Source organism: Gopherus evgoodei, chromosome 13 (genome assembly GCF_007399415.2).
Source record: "Gopherus evgoodei ecotype Sinaloan lineage chromosome 13, rGopEvg1_v1.p, whole genome shotgun sequence".
Taxonomy (NCBI): Eukaryota; Metazoa; Chordata; order Testudines; family Testudinidae; genus Gopherus; species Gopherus evgoodei.
The window spans coordinates 2555051-2569836 of record NC_044334.1 but is presented as its reverse complement, the minus strand read 5'-3'; the positions used below and the strand labels follow the sequence as shown (position 1 = coordinate 2569836).

At 43.6% G+C, this 14786-nt stretch overlaps 1 protein-coding gene across 2 annotated transcripts in view; it reads left to right on the top strand.

Moving 5' to 3' along the window:
• Nucleotides 1-14786, top strand: part of MYO18B (myosin XVIIIB) — a 203622-nt gene that overhangs the window by 130138 nt on the left and 58698 nt on the right. For both annotated transcript variants that reach the window (XM_030583194.1, XM_030583195.1), the window contains exons 35-39: nt 4747-4860; nt 5391-5507; nt 6734-6817; nt 8487-8624; nt 10745-10930. In XM_030583194.1, coding sequence (XP_030439054.1) covers nt 4747-4860; nt 5391-5507; nt 6734-6817; nt 8487-8624; nt 10745-10930 — 639 coding nt within the window. The remainder of the gene's footprint in view (nt 1-4746; nt 4861-5390; nt 5508-6733; nt 6818-8486; nt 8625-10744; nt 10931-14786) is intronic.

The window sequence follows — 14786 nt, the reverse complement described above, 5'->3', positions numbered from 1 at the left end:
AGTAACAGCGAGCAGAAGACCGGGAAATACACCTCAGCAGCCCAGTTGCCAGCAAAGAGTAACACTGACATTATATGGGCCAGCAAACACAGGAAATCATGCTGCCCAAGGCAATGTCTTGATTTATTTTTAATGCCATAAGAAAAATCAGGGACATTCACTATGTCTTCATGGAGTTTGAGGAGTTTCTCGTGGAAATCAGGGTGACTTCACGAAAAGCACTGATGTGCCTCTGTGAGCACTGAGATTGTGTTTGAACACTGCATGCTGTCACAGAGTTGAGCCATCTTCTGCCTGTGGGATCTTCCAGGGCACACCCAGCGCTGCAGCAGGAACGGTTTGTCAGGAGCGCAGGAGCAAATAAGACACACATACAGCATGATTTTAGAGAGAGAAGAAGAATGCCTCCTAAATCTACCATGCAATATTTCTTCGCCATCCATAGGAACTTCAGGACTCCACACTGTCGCATCATCTCCTGTTCCCATCAGCTTGCTTTCCTGCACACTAAGAGGCAGGGGAATAAAGCATGAAGTAGCAATGGTGTGTTTTGCACAGTACACAGTACAGTCTAAGAACTGTCATGGCGAGCTCCAGACGCAAAGCACGGGGGCAAGGAATGCAATACGCATGCAGCCATAGCACAGGAACTTGGTCTGCATCCAATGAGCGACCCCCACATTCCAACGCTGGGTCACCCTTGGCACAATTTCAGATGTTTCTATTTTCTAATGCAATTAGTGCTATACCCGAGGCATGCCAGTACTTCCATCCCTGAACTGAAACTTAGAATATGGAACCTCCTATTATGCCATGAATATGTTCTAATGATGTTAAAGGAACACCAGAAGGAATGAGCTGGGTACGCATTCAGTTGTGCAAAGGGGAGCCAAGCAGCTGTGAAAATGAATTCCTTTCAGAGAACAGCATCTCTATGGCACAAACACAAGTACACAAAACCTGCCTTACTTTCATCCAATCTTCTGATCTTTGATATTTTTTTTTGGTAGTAGTACAAATAGAAATTGAAATTTGAAATGAATGATGTTTAACTCCTTCCAGGATCCTTCAGTTAGGTAATTTCAGTAATTTATTGCCCAAGCTGTATGCAAAATATAGACACTATCCTGAGTTGTGAAGGAAAGGAAATTCACAGAGCCCCACTGTGAGACTACTTCAGCAATAACTCTCTGTAGACACGTGCTTGTACTGTTTCTAGACCACTAGACATTTCATCAAATTGGGCTGACTTTAGACCTGGGAATATCATTTTAATAAGAGTTTCACAGGACTTGAACTGGTAAATGCCTTGGCTGCTCATTTCCCATTGTATTTCTAGCTGAAAAAACCCAAGGAAGTTTTTTTATTTTACTGTAATGATAAAGTTGTTATGGCTGTCAAGACTGCAAGAGCAATACCACCACCAAAATCTGGTGAACCATCTGGTCCCCTACTTGAAATGCCTCCTCAAAACCCACCTCTGCAGAGATGCCCACTAGAAATGCACCAATCAATGATGGCTCCAGGAGGCAGATAGGGAAAGCTGAGAGTTGTTATTGGTTTTGCAGTAGGACTTGGTGCCCAGTCAAGGATCAGAGCTGCAAAGACACTCACTGCCCAAGAGAACTGTGAATCTAGGTGTGTGACAAGATACTAGGCATAGATAAAACAGCAAACGGGATGTGTGGAGGGGAAGAAGATGGCTTTGTGCCACAAGCACACCTCTCTGCTCAGTTGCTTTTTTTAATGAAAACTATAGTTCGAAAATGCAAATGTGTATGGAAATTTTACCCCTCTTCCCCACCCTCCGTCTCTCACGTGCCTTCTTACATTGCAGTCTTCCTAGGTCTTAATATAAAGAGTCATGGATCCTGATTGGGGTCTCTAGGCACCATTGCAAAGTGTATCACAAAATTAATAATAATGTGGTGCCCCAAAAGGGAAAAGAGATGAAGGCTTTTTGATTTCTACGAGGAGAAAGCTCACTGGGTGATGGATGTGTAGCAGCACCATTAGAGAGATTAACACAACATTCTGGACACCTTTGGATTTGCTATGGTTTTAAGTAGTAGGAGACCAACCTTGTGTTTGCAAGTAGAAGAGCAGTTTTTTTTCAGATTGAAGGAGTTAGAAATAGGAGGAGAGGGATGCAATTAAGTGAATGAATATCAGGACAGTGAGTCCCCTCTGAGTGTGGAAATGGTGGTGGAATCTCAGCGCCTGGGACGCTGAAAACAAGACTGAACATGGCATTGAAGCGTTCAGAATGATGGTGGAAGGAACAGTCCTCCAGCAGGGTCTGAACTGAATAAACTGATAAGTGAGTTTCATCATTAATTTCCTTTGCATCTCACAGGCAGTTTAAATCCAGGCCTGCAGAGTTTATGAATTACTGTGACACCCGGCTGCTGCGACCCGTCAAGCCATTTGCGTTCCTCAGATTTATTCTGAAAGCTCAGAGGTCTATTCAATCAACACTTCTCTGGCATAGGCAGATCTTAATGGTTTGACGTGGTATTTCTAGGGGCCCAATAGACATAATCAAGAAAAATATCAGAGTGTGTGAGTACTCTTCTGAATGCATTTCACATGCTGTGCAAATATCAGATGGACTTGATCCCCTGGGAAGACAAGAAGCCGCTATGAAAATCATAATATAGGATTGGTGCCATGAGTGCTCCCATACAGTGGAGTAGCACTTACTGACAATGCACTGCCGTTTCATCTCACTATGTTGCAGCAAGTTAGAAATCACACTGGTGCTAGTTATATAAAAAGAATCTGAGACTTTAAGGGGAAGGAACAACAACTGACAATCAATTTCCTCTGAAGACTAGGCCCCAAGGACACAAATTATCTCTTTCTGCCTTCAATCACTTTTCCAAGTGTGTCTCAATCACCCAGTATTATTGAGCAAAATGAACTGAGAAAAGCTGTAGTCCCAATACTTTATAATTCTCCTTTTTGTGTTAAAAGAAGAAAAAAATTAAAACATTTTTGTGTTTTGAAAAAATCAGGATGTTTGTCTTTCTTTAGCTATTATAAAAACATTGGCTCCTGGCACATGAGTTCTCATTCATTAAACATGGTGGTGTTACATCAGTACGAGAAAGAGGAAATGGCAAAGGAGCCTATGTGTAGCAGGAAAAACAAGGGGGAAGTTCAGTAGGTGATGTTCTTATCTCTGAAGCAGTGTTGAAGCAAGGCCTCTGCATGACAACAGGGGAACATGGATATTGAGCCACCATCTTTTGAAGGAGATCCAAACTGCTGCTGCCATAAGAAATCCCATGGTATTTTTTACAGTAATGTTGTGTTAATCTGTCTGAATAGGACCATGACTATGCGTTTAATACATTCTGCCCTTCTACAGTTTCATCTGTGGTGTGAATTGAGACGTTATTTTTCTTCCCTTCCTTTCCTACGCTGTTGGGTGCTGGTATCATTCATTGTTCCTCGCTGCTGTGGTTCTGCTACAATATCACATTTGTAGATGTGTTTTCATAAAACAGGTGCTAGGTTCTGACTGGATTGGTGGAAGGAAAGTGGGATCAAACAAGGATATACAGTAGCTTCCTCTTTGCTGCAGAAGACAAATATGGTCATGCCAAACTTCACTTCCTGACAGCTGAACTAAAACAATGAGCACATGTATGTGTGGACAGAGGGGGTGGGCTTTTCAAAAGCTCTCAGCACTGAACTAACTCTGCTGACATTGAAGTCAGCAGTAAAACTCCTACTGACTTCAAAGAAGCGGAGTTAAGTCAAAGATAACCTCCTTTGAAATGCAAGCCGGAGTGTGCTACTGACTGAACATGGCATTAGGATTTCTAAAAACATTTCCAGAAGAATCAGCCAATGTCAGTGTCAACTGGTAGGATGAGCCAAGACAGAGAAAGCAGCAATGGGTAGGAAGGTGCATGCAGCAGGAGACAATCTCTTAAGACACAAACTAAGCAAAGAAAGAAAGAAAGAAAGAAAGAACGAAAACCAAAACATAAAAGGTGACAGGGGAGCTAGACTTTACCCTTACTGTCCTGGGAGCTGGCCATACACCCTGCACTGAACTGCAATTGTCTTTTGAAAGATTTTAGAATGACATTATGTCTTCCAGATGTCTGTAACACATTTAAGATCACTGTGGTTGTAATAGCTGGGCAATAAAAATCAAGAGCAAATTAGCATTTGTAAATGTGAACTTTCATGTGTATTTGCAAATGCAATTTACACTACATGAAAAGACCATTTGCATACTCCAAATCATGAATTGCTCTGATCACAAATTACATGTAATTCATATAATTTTGCAAATGAATGATCCCAGCTCTACCTTACTACACAACTGCAGAGACAGACAGTAGAATTTCAATATGAGGCACTTGCTTCACTGCTCAGCGAGATGGGGATCTATTTTAAGGATTTCTATTTATGAAGGGAATTGAATGACACCTGAAGCAAGTGGTACGCTGAGAGACAGTAGCATTGCACATGTTATTCTGGAGTCTTATTTCATGGCACTATAACCAATAGAAAGGAGGTTTTTAGTGTAAAATAGAAACCGAATGCATCAAGAACCACATAAATTTTAAAAGGCCGAGTTACAACGTGTTCAATGAGTGAAAACGCTCTGGGAGTAGAATGTAAATAAACGTTGCTGTGCAGCAAAGGGGAAAGATCAATCAGTGAAATGACTTCTGGCTGTCAGTGTGATCTGATGTCATTATCCCCTTCCTCAATTCTCTGCAGTGGGAAGAGAGCAAAGCCCAATGTGCAGAGGCCCAGAAGTCCCAGAAGGCGCTGGCTCTGGAGCTGGAGAACCTGCACGTGGAGCTGGAGACGATCAGCAGGAACAAGAACCTGGTACGTGCCCTGAATAGCAGACATTATTGAAACCGCTTATTCCCCACCCAGCTCCCCAGGGCACTATGGTGCTTTGTTGATAGTTTTACATGTTTTATGGACTTTATTACTGAGACTCTGAGACCCTCAGGGCTGGGATTTGCCGATGTCATTTGCTTATAAATTACTTTAAATTGTCCAACCTTTCAGGGGGAACCCAGCCCAGGGGCCTTTACTGTCTCCAGGGACATGTAAAAGTGGCGCAAATTGTCCAGAACACACAACATACCCTAAGCTATCTGCAGAGATGTGGTGAACACCAATAAAGCCTTGTTTGCCTCTCCCTGCCAACATTAGAAGCACACGGACTTTCAAAATTTGAGTAGAAATGGAAAAGGCCTTTAGTGAAGTGCCACCACTGAACAGCATGTCTGCATGTGAGGCAGAGAATTACAGCCCTGAAAGCCCACCACTACCACCGGCTGTACTTGGAACTTGTCGGCACCCTACTGTAATCTCTGAGTGAGCAGCACTCTGTTTGTCCTCCGCAGGTTGATGAGCACCTATATCAGCTGCAGCACGAGAAAGCTGATCTCCTGAAACGCATTGATGAGGACCAGGAGGATCTGAATGAACTTATGACAAAGCACAAGGCTCTGATTGCACAGGTGAAGAGTGTGATGAGGAGGAAATACACACAGGCACATGGAGTGAAAAGGGGGTTGCTAGAAAGATATCCAGAGGGCATCATGGCTTCACACCCCAGGGGAGGGTTAGAAAGATAACATGTAACCTGCTGGAATCGCACAGACATATTGCTAAGACTTTTCAGACAATTAATTCTAATAATTCTAATGAACAGCTTGAGCATGTGTACCCAGACACACGCTCACGGAGAGTCAGTCCAATATGGTTTGCACCAGCTAGTTTATTACTCTCCTGAAATCATGTTTTTAGTAAAAATGGCAGCTAGGGATCCTTTATCAAGTGTTAACCCTTGGATGTCTATGCAAGTAATCAAACTAACACCTCAAGTTCATCCACAAAAGTTGCTGCTTAGAAGAACTAACTGGCTTGGAGTTTGTTGGTCATGATTTTATGACTTTTTTCCTTTGAAAAATGTCAACCAAAATGAAAAAATTCAGGTTTCCATTGAAAACCTCAACACTGATGGTTTTTCTCCAGGTTTCAGTGGCCAAACTGCAAAGTTGTTTAAAACTGAAAAGGTTGTTTTCCATTTTCACTGGAAATTGTATGATTTTCACTGAAAAAATTTATTGAAAAATTTTCATTTAAAAAAAATTGCAGAAAAAAAGTTTCAGAGAAAAATGTTGACAAGCTGTATTTGGAGGTCCTTTATGAGGTCCTCAGCCTTTGACCAGAGAGAGATTGGAAGAGGACATTGATATGTTGAAGGTACTGGCTGTGTGCCGGGAGTGTATATGGATTTTATTTGAATAGCTTAAACATATTGCGACCGCACCAGAGATCTGACCTGTCTCAGCATAGAAGAGATCAGAGACTTCAAAGATATAGAAAGGGCCCCATTTGGCCAGAGGTCCAGTATTTTCCAGAAATTTCCTGGACTGTGAAAGGTCCATAGTAGTTTTGCGAGAGGAACAAGACTAAGGACTTACAGAATCAGCATTTGAGGATGACCCTGGTGATGTTATAGCTGATCAGCTCTGCAGAGAGTTATCCCCAGAAGCTGAGAAATCAGGTGAGGTCAGTAGATTTATGCTTGCTTAATTCAGGACAGGAGCAGCTGCTCATTCAGATGTACTAAAAATAGCCTTTCCCTTGCCAGTCTTCAAAACAGAACTTCCTTGTGCATTTCCAGTTCTGCTCCAAGTTCTTTGTTTTGTTGCTATTGCTGGGGTTTCTGTTTTCACAGTCTGCAGTGGACATTACTCAGATTCGAGAGTTACAGACACAGCTGGAGGAAGTGAAGAAAGAGAAACAAAGTCTTCAAGAGAAAGTAAGTCCTCCCCCTACCCCTTAAGACTTGAAATATCTGGCAATAAGGTATGTCTGCCCAGTCACTAACTCAGACCTGGAGCAGACAGGCAATGAAGGGCTTCAAGAATCACTCTGTCCTTTGGCATCTCATTGCCAATCCCTTTATTGCCCGTAGATCACAGGACTTATTGAGTATCAGAGGATAGCCAAGTTAGTCTGTATCCACAAAAACTTAGTGAGATACTCAGATCCCCTGGAATACTCCCATACAGACATGTATAAGAATCCACTGAAGTTCTGAATGTCAGTACTGAAATATAAGCTTTATGGTGAGCTCATGTCCTGGGGGTGAATTCAAGTGAAATGTTTACATGCTTATTGTCAGGAAATATCTTCTCTTTACGATACCACGGTCCCACTCCTCTAAGAGCAATAAAACACGCACGCATGTAAAAGCCTCCTTTTAACTGCTATAAACACTGCTCAGTATCGACTTTCCTCAGGGCAAAGCTGGGAAACTGGGTCAAACTGCATGTTCAGGAAATCTATGGAAACCTGCCGGTGAACTTTCTTTGTGACTGGGGAAAGTTCACACTTAAAAGGTTCTTTGAGAGCTGGAGAATTTACTGCTCATTCTCTTTGCTGTTGCCATTTCTTGAATTGTGATGTTCTCTGTGCAAGACCACAAGCCAGCCTCGTGGTGTGCACCACACCAGGGACAGAGGGAATATACCTCCTTTCACAACCTGAATTGGGAACTGTTTTCCTTGTTCATGGCACCTTGGCTCCAGGCCTGTAAAGTGTATCTTTAATATTAAGCACTCGAGGAGTTCCATTGACAGCGTGCTTTGCTATCCCAGGCATCAGGAGTCGGACTCACTCATTGTGAGACAGTGTGGAGGGTTTGACAGACAGTTTGGAGAAAATAAGAAATACTTCCCTTGTCTGGGCCAAAAATAAATTTTGAACCAAACTTTGACTGAGATTTGAAAAGGGCTGGTTAATTTTTCCCCTCATTGTTTCTGAGCCTTGGTCTAATCTTCCTTCCAAGGCTGCCTCTGGAGTTCCAGGTGCCAGCCAAAATCCCACCCTGGGACAAAGTACACAATTTCACACATACACCGTCCTCAAAAGATTTTAGAGGAAACCTCCCCACCCAACGGGGTGAAAAATTGCTAACATTTTTCTGTTTGTAAAACCACAGAATGTAATGAATTGTTTGCACAGTCTTCACACAAACAATACCATAGGAAGCTTGGGAGTATGGCTGCCACCTCTGAGGCACAAAAAAGTGGGACATCAGGTATAATCCTGAGCCCATAAAACTAGACAGCTGGCAGTGTGTAGTGAGCGCCCTTACAGGTTTCCCAGCTCAGTTACCTCAAAAAAGTGATGTTCCTGGGAAAACCTGGGCAGATGCCAACCTTCCTTGGGCGGCAGAATCTTTCTGTACAGTACTGCACCTAAATGCAGCCATTGCACTTCCAGTGTGCTTTGAGGCGGTACCGCTGAAATCTCTCTATTCCCAACGGATTTGGTGCCTCCATGAGAAGTCCATAGCGCAGAGCAGAATTAATAAAAGAGGGCTGAAAGGGGCTAAGGAGTGTTTGAGCTGGTTCTGACATTTCCAGCCAAAAGCCTGATGAATCATGACCCCCGTCTTTCCCCCATCCTTTTCTCTAAAATAGCTGCAGGCAGCTCAGGCCCGGATTGCGTACGTGGAGCAGTCGATGGTCGAACGCTCAATCGTCAGTCGACAGGAAGCGCTGATCTGCGATCTGGAGAACAAGCTGGAGTTTCAGAGTGTGCAGATCAAGCGGTTTGAGGTACGGCATATTTCTTAGCCTCTTTGCCTCTAACACACAAAGGGAAAATCCCTGTGAAAAAAGTGGCTGCCTCTGGGACAGGCATGTGCACTGGCAATGCCTCCTCCCATCCCTTTCATGCAGTGTCAACCATCCTGTCCTGGTGATAGATTGGCCTGCATCATGGCGTGCTCCAAAGCAATGCAGCTAGTTCAGGTGTGGAGGGAAGAGACCAAGTGGCTCACAGCGCAGTGCAAACCAGTAGGACAAAAGGCTGTAAAAATGAGAGCACACTCCTAGTCTTATGAAAGTTGCCCTGGGATCTTTCCTACCCAGAGCAGAGAGCAGCTCGTGTGGTCACATCTGTACTGCCCCCAACACATGGAACTGTTTGCATTGCCCTTGGAAAGGTGACAGGCCGAGTCAGCTCAGGCCTCTCTTTTGGAATCTGTGGCTCTGACCAGTCTGTGTATTTCATACCAGTGAGGTTAATTATTCCTGCTTTATTTTATTGCTGTATTTACTGTAAGCCAGCAGCGTGCTCAGTGCTATAAAAACATGGAAGGAATATGGCCTCTGCCTCAAAGTGTATAGCAATATATTTATTTACTACTCAGCACGTTGATCAAAGTGCCTTTCAGACAGTGTCACAGGGCTGTGTGGCAGAATCCAAAATCCAGCACATTAAAATCAGTCAAGGTATGGTAGGTCCATCAGTATACATCTAGAACAACCTCGGCGCTTAAACTCTGGCCTATATTCATTTATGTCCATTTCCTTTCATGTCATGAGATAACATATAAATACCCACCCCCACCCCCACCCCCACTTACATGTGACTAATTGAGGGGAGGGCAAGAAAATGTAGTAGGGTCACTTCACAATGATGGCGACATAGACAGACTGGAGCAGCTGAGCGCGGCCCAGCAGGAGAGCAGTCTCTAGAGAAAAGGCATTTCAGAGTTACCCAGGCTGCACTGGTGGCTCTTTATTTCCCTCATGCAGTTTAACCCTTTGTGTCTGTGAACCCCAAAGCTCATTCTCTGGCAGCCTCCTGTGAGGTCATTGCCATTGCCCTTGGTGCGGCTCACCTGCCATCACCTCCTCTTTGATCCCATCCATCCTCTGACACCAAAGCTGAGATACAGACACCAAGAGGCCTTGGGAAATGCCAGGCCACTTCCACATCGGAGCCTCTGCTCACATTGCCACAAGCCTTGCTTTCATCCTTCCTTCAGTTCCTGCCTACCTAATCCAGTCCATCAGCTGCTCTGTGGTGAGATCTAGCTAGGACAGGCTCTGTGACCTGCACTCCATTGGGAGTTCCTGGAGTGACTCTGCAGAGATCATGCCTTCTGTCACTCCGTGTTTGCCAGTTATGCTGAGCAGTGCCAGCTTTCAGTTAGACCTGTCGAGGATGCTGTGATTGATCCTGGAGCTGAAGGCTGAGAATGTTAATGTGAGCTGTTGTTTTAACTGAAGGATAGCTGAGAGATCAAAATATTTGTACAGTACCATGTGTTTGTCTCAGTCTGGTGAGTTCTGCCTTAAACATGGGGAAAGGGAAATATACCAGCAGGATGGGAAAGGAGAGAGGAAATGTGATGCAATGTAGCGCTTGCCTCACAAATTCTTTCCCTGCTCTAGGCAATGGGTAATGAATGATGGGACACAGAAGGGCCACTGTGTGCCACTACGGTATCCACTGCATTCCACACAGTGATTGCAATGTGATTGGAGCACTGCCGAAGCTCTCAAGGGGTCTTAAAACTGCCCCAGTAAGTGCAATGGGCTATGCAATGAAATTAAAGAGCCATCATTTTAAAGGCAACCCAAGGAAACAGTGCTTTGTGGAGTTCACAGTCAGCCTGTATGGAATTAATTGCATCACAGGGCCACTAGACAAAAACGAGCTGCTTAATATCAGGACCATTATGAGCATTTGCGGCAATGTTTGATACAATAATAAGTATATATAAACTTCATGCTTCAAGGCATCAGCTGACCTTCTGTAGGGGTCAGGAAGGGAGAGCATTCCTCCAAGTACATCACTATAAAAGACTAAAGAATGGGGGGAAAACTTTGTAATCTTTTATTTAAGAAAACCCCTTTGCCTTTTGTACCCCTCCCTATCACTCCAGATGCTTGTCCTTCGGTTGCGAGACAGTGTAATAAAGATGGGTGAGGAATTGGAGAAGGCCGCAGAGTCGGAGGCTCGAGAGAAGGAGAACACCAAGTATTACCAGATGCGCATGGAGGAGATGAAAGCAGATATGAATGAGCTGGTGCAGAGAGAGCTGGAAGCCAGTCGCAGGCGTATGGAGCTGGTAAGAAGAGGAGTGGGCTATCATATAAGAGAGGGTATTGCCTTGTGTCAGATGCCAATGGACTCTCCTTGGCTGGGGTGCTGGGAAGGGCACATTGCAGCACCAGTAGCTCTTTACACCTCATGGATATGGCCCGTTTTTTTTCAGATAATCAAGTATGGTTACCACTTGAGCAGCTCTGTATTGTTCTGTGATATCCATCACTCGGGTGCTTAGATATGTGACTGGATTTATTCTGGAGTTGTGTTGCCTTTTAGTGGTTAGTTAGAACATAATTGCCAGAGTGCATGTACGGTCTGGTGCATGGGAAGCAGAGACAAGTCTGAGCTGCCATGGCACATGCAGGTTTAATTCGTCCTGCTCTACATCTTAGGGCCTTCTAGATATAAACCAGCTTCTATCCAGCAGTCTTTCACCTGGGTGATGCTGTTACTGCGCTATGAAATCTAATAGTTGGTACATATCATAACAACATACACTGGGGGGATGCTGTGATGCTGGAAAATAAATTATGTCCTGAGTTGTGCTAACTAATTGGCCTAATCTAGCCAGTTTGCTCTCGGTCCCAGCATGCTGGGAGGGTCCTGTAGAGTTTGCAACACCCATTGCTGTCTGTTGCACACAATTTTAATTTGGAAGCTTCCCAATAGCCTGTGGATTGGCCCAAGGGTCCTGGAACAACAGGTAATTTTCTGCTTGATGTTCTGTGCACTCGATAGTTCGAGATAGGTCTAACCAATTTATTGTTAGAGCTGGCCCTCAAGCAGGGTAAGTAATGTTTTACGGGCCAATTCCTCCCACTGCTTGTCCTGGATTTCTCTAATGTCAGCCACATCAGGTTTGGTTTTGACAAGCACAGCACTGCGAGTAATCAGTGCAGCTCTCTGGTGGTGCTGTATATGGCTTTCCCTCCCCTCTCATCCCCAAACCATTTAGCTGAGCCTGTTATTCTAGCTCTCTAGCATCCCACTCTTCATGTAGCTTTGGCTGTGCAGCTAGGCGGTCCCGGTAGTGATTGGTTTTATTAAATAAAGGAATTGCTTTGCCTCCTCATCTCCAATAAATACTGAGAACTTTAGCCAGCTGAGAGCTAGTTGGGAATTTTCCAACAACACAGGGTTTTGTTCAGACAACGCAGATTTGCCAAAGCAAAAATTTTTTGTGGAAATGTTCAGTTTTGATGAACTTTCATTGACTCACAGGCAGAATTCCAGGTGGGCTACTAGGTTCTGCAGCTCCAGAGCATCCTTGCTGTGCAGACTGGGGCCTGCTGGCCTGAGAGTCTGCAAGCCCTGGGACACTCTGTGTGGCAGAGCTGTCCTGAGGCCAAGGGCTCTGGGAGCCCCAGCATCTGCTGACTGAAATTGATAATGATTCTTGTCTGTTTCCCAGCTGCCAGTGGTGAAACTGATCAGAATCCAGACAATCTCCATCAGCAGCTGCTGGGGCCCAGGGAACACATTTTGTTTCAGAAACACTATGTATTGATGTTTCCAAAATGAAAAGTTTTCAGAATTTCGTGTTCCCAGGAAATTTTTTATAAATGTGGTTTATTGGACGAGGACTGAGAAACGGGAGGAGCATCCTTAGGCCAGCATATGCCCTTGGTCATCCACCAGGCAGAGGAGCTGGCCGTAGTTGTGTTTCTGCTCTTACCCTGGAGATCCTGAACGTTCGTGTGTTTGCAGTATCATAGAGGATGTTTTCCTGTGTTAATTTTCAAGGGAAGGGGTGGATTTGGGGGTGTTATTTCACAAGTGATTATTATGGATGTAATATTTGATAACAGGCTTTCAGTAATAGGGTATATCTTGTTGCGTGGTGTGACTTGTTGATTTGTTGTGTGGTGTTCCCTTCTCCTCCATGCAAGGGGAGGATGCTCTCTCATCTCATCCCTTCTTCCATTCATAATTATGCACCCCACATACTCTCCTGATCCTCACTGCGTAGCACCCCTGGCAACCAGAGCAATTGCTACATAGAAGAGTAGAGCTCCATTCATCACTCTTCCAGCTTGTTTTCCGTTGTAACATGGGGTTACAATATGGAAAAGGTTGCAAACCACTAATCCAGAATGATCAATAGTAAACTCTTCTATATTCCTCCTTCTCCATCTCGTGATGTTGAACAGAGGCACAACTGGGAGCATCCACAATGGCCAGTGTGTCTTGATGCATTGAGAGAGGAAGGGAAAAATTTGAATGGAAAGAGACTTAACTCATGTCATAAGTTTCCTTTTGCATCCATTCATCAGAACTGTACAGCCCGCAAAGAGAGGACTTTCTCCATCCAAGTAGCACATTAATCAGTTGTGATGAACAATTTACCTGCTCTAAATATACAAAACCCAGGAAAAGGTGTTTTAGTCTGAGTGATTTTTGTTGCAGGAGGTTCAAACAAACTTTGTCTTAGATATGTTTGTATGCAAATGTAGTATAGATGGCCAGAAAATTCTGTCTAGAAAGGACCCAGTCTCTCCCAGGAATGAAAGGAAATCTATGAAATGTTCCGATCAATTCCTTAATTCCATCTGAACTAGCTCTAGGCTGCACTCACAATTAAAGAGCATTGGATACTTGGCTAATTCCAAGAATGTGTATTTACCATTTTTGCAGACTCTAGTGGTTTAGTTAATTCAGAAGGGCATTCGGTAGAAATACATCATTTTTGAAACCTTGGATGTTGTCTTTTAGAAGAGTGCACAGATTTTGTTAATTGCATTTGGAAAATAGAAGTGTAAACATAAACAAAGAATTTTTGAATGCTTCATTGAGACATTTATGGGGTTGATGTAACACAACATCTGATACTTCAATTTCTCGGACTAGGGTTTTGAAAAACCTAAGGCATCGGAGAGAATCCTACTTTAGTTGTCTACCTGAGGCAACACAAAAAATCCTGTAAAAATAACAGAGCCATAAGCAAAGGCTAAAAGATACGTAAGTTGATTCAAATTTACCCAGATACCAAGGTATCTGAGTTTGTCTGAAATCTGCTGCCCAAATGCATGAGCCTAATGGAAAGCAGTTAAGGAACACTGCTGTGCTAGGAGGTAAGGCCCTTCAGAAAACATTCAGGCACATCCAATGCCCATTGCCCAGACTTGTGAGATGAGCCAAAAAAAAAAATCTCTTCATCCAGTGGAGGTGGGGATGGACCATTGTGTGCGGAGGGGTTGGATAAAGACCTTCTAGTGAGTTATGATGGAATCCAGTGAGTATTTTGAGTAAACTCTGATTCCCTGAGAGCCAGAGGCTTTATCACAGCAGAGTCTAATATTCCCTGAAAGCGAAGGCATTCCTTAGGACTGTGTGTACTTTTAATAACGTTTAAATAAAACATTGCAGGAGAGCTGTGATCTCAGTGCCCAGCCATGCTTGTCAACTGGTGGTGAGAACATAAATAGTTAATAGACAGCAACTTATGGCTCTGCTCCTGTTAAATCCAACGTAAATTATAACTACTGCATGAATTATTCACTTAACAGTACTTAAGCCCTAGTCTGCATCTACCAAAATAAATAAGTGAAATAAACACAATTCTTCCTTTGTCCTATGTGGGGTGTGACCCCTCATTCCACTAAGTGAATTGGAGAAATGGATGGAAGAGACTTATTTATTGTGCAAGTGGATTTTCAAAGTTCAGTGTTCCTTCTAAGAGTGCTAAAAATTGCATTTGCAATGCTCAGATATGTGTGAATACATCAAATGCCAATAGGTCACGTCTAGCAGTGGTGAAGCCGTATGAAAATTTCTATCTAAAGGGAAATTGTTTTCCACCATTCCACTAACTTATATCAGTGGCAAACTTGCCCAAACTCACTGTTTCCTCATGGAGATTTTTTGTAAACGGTCTG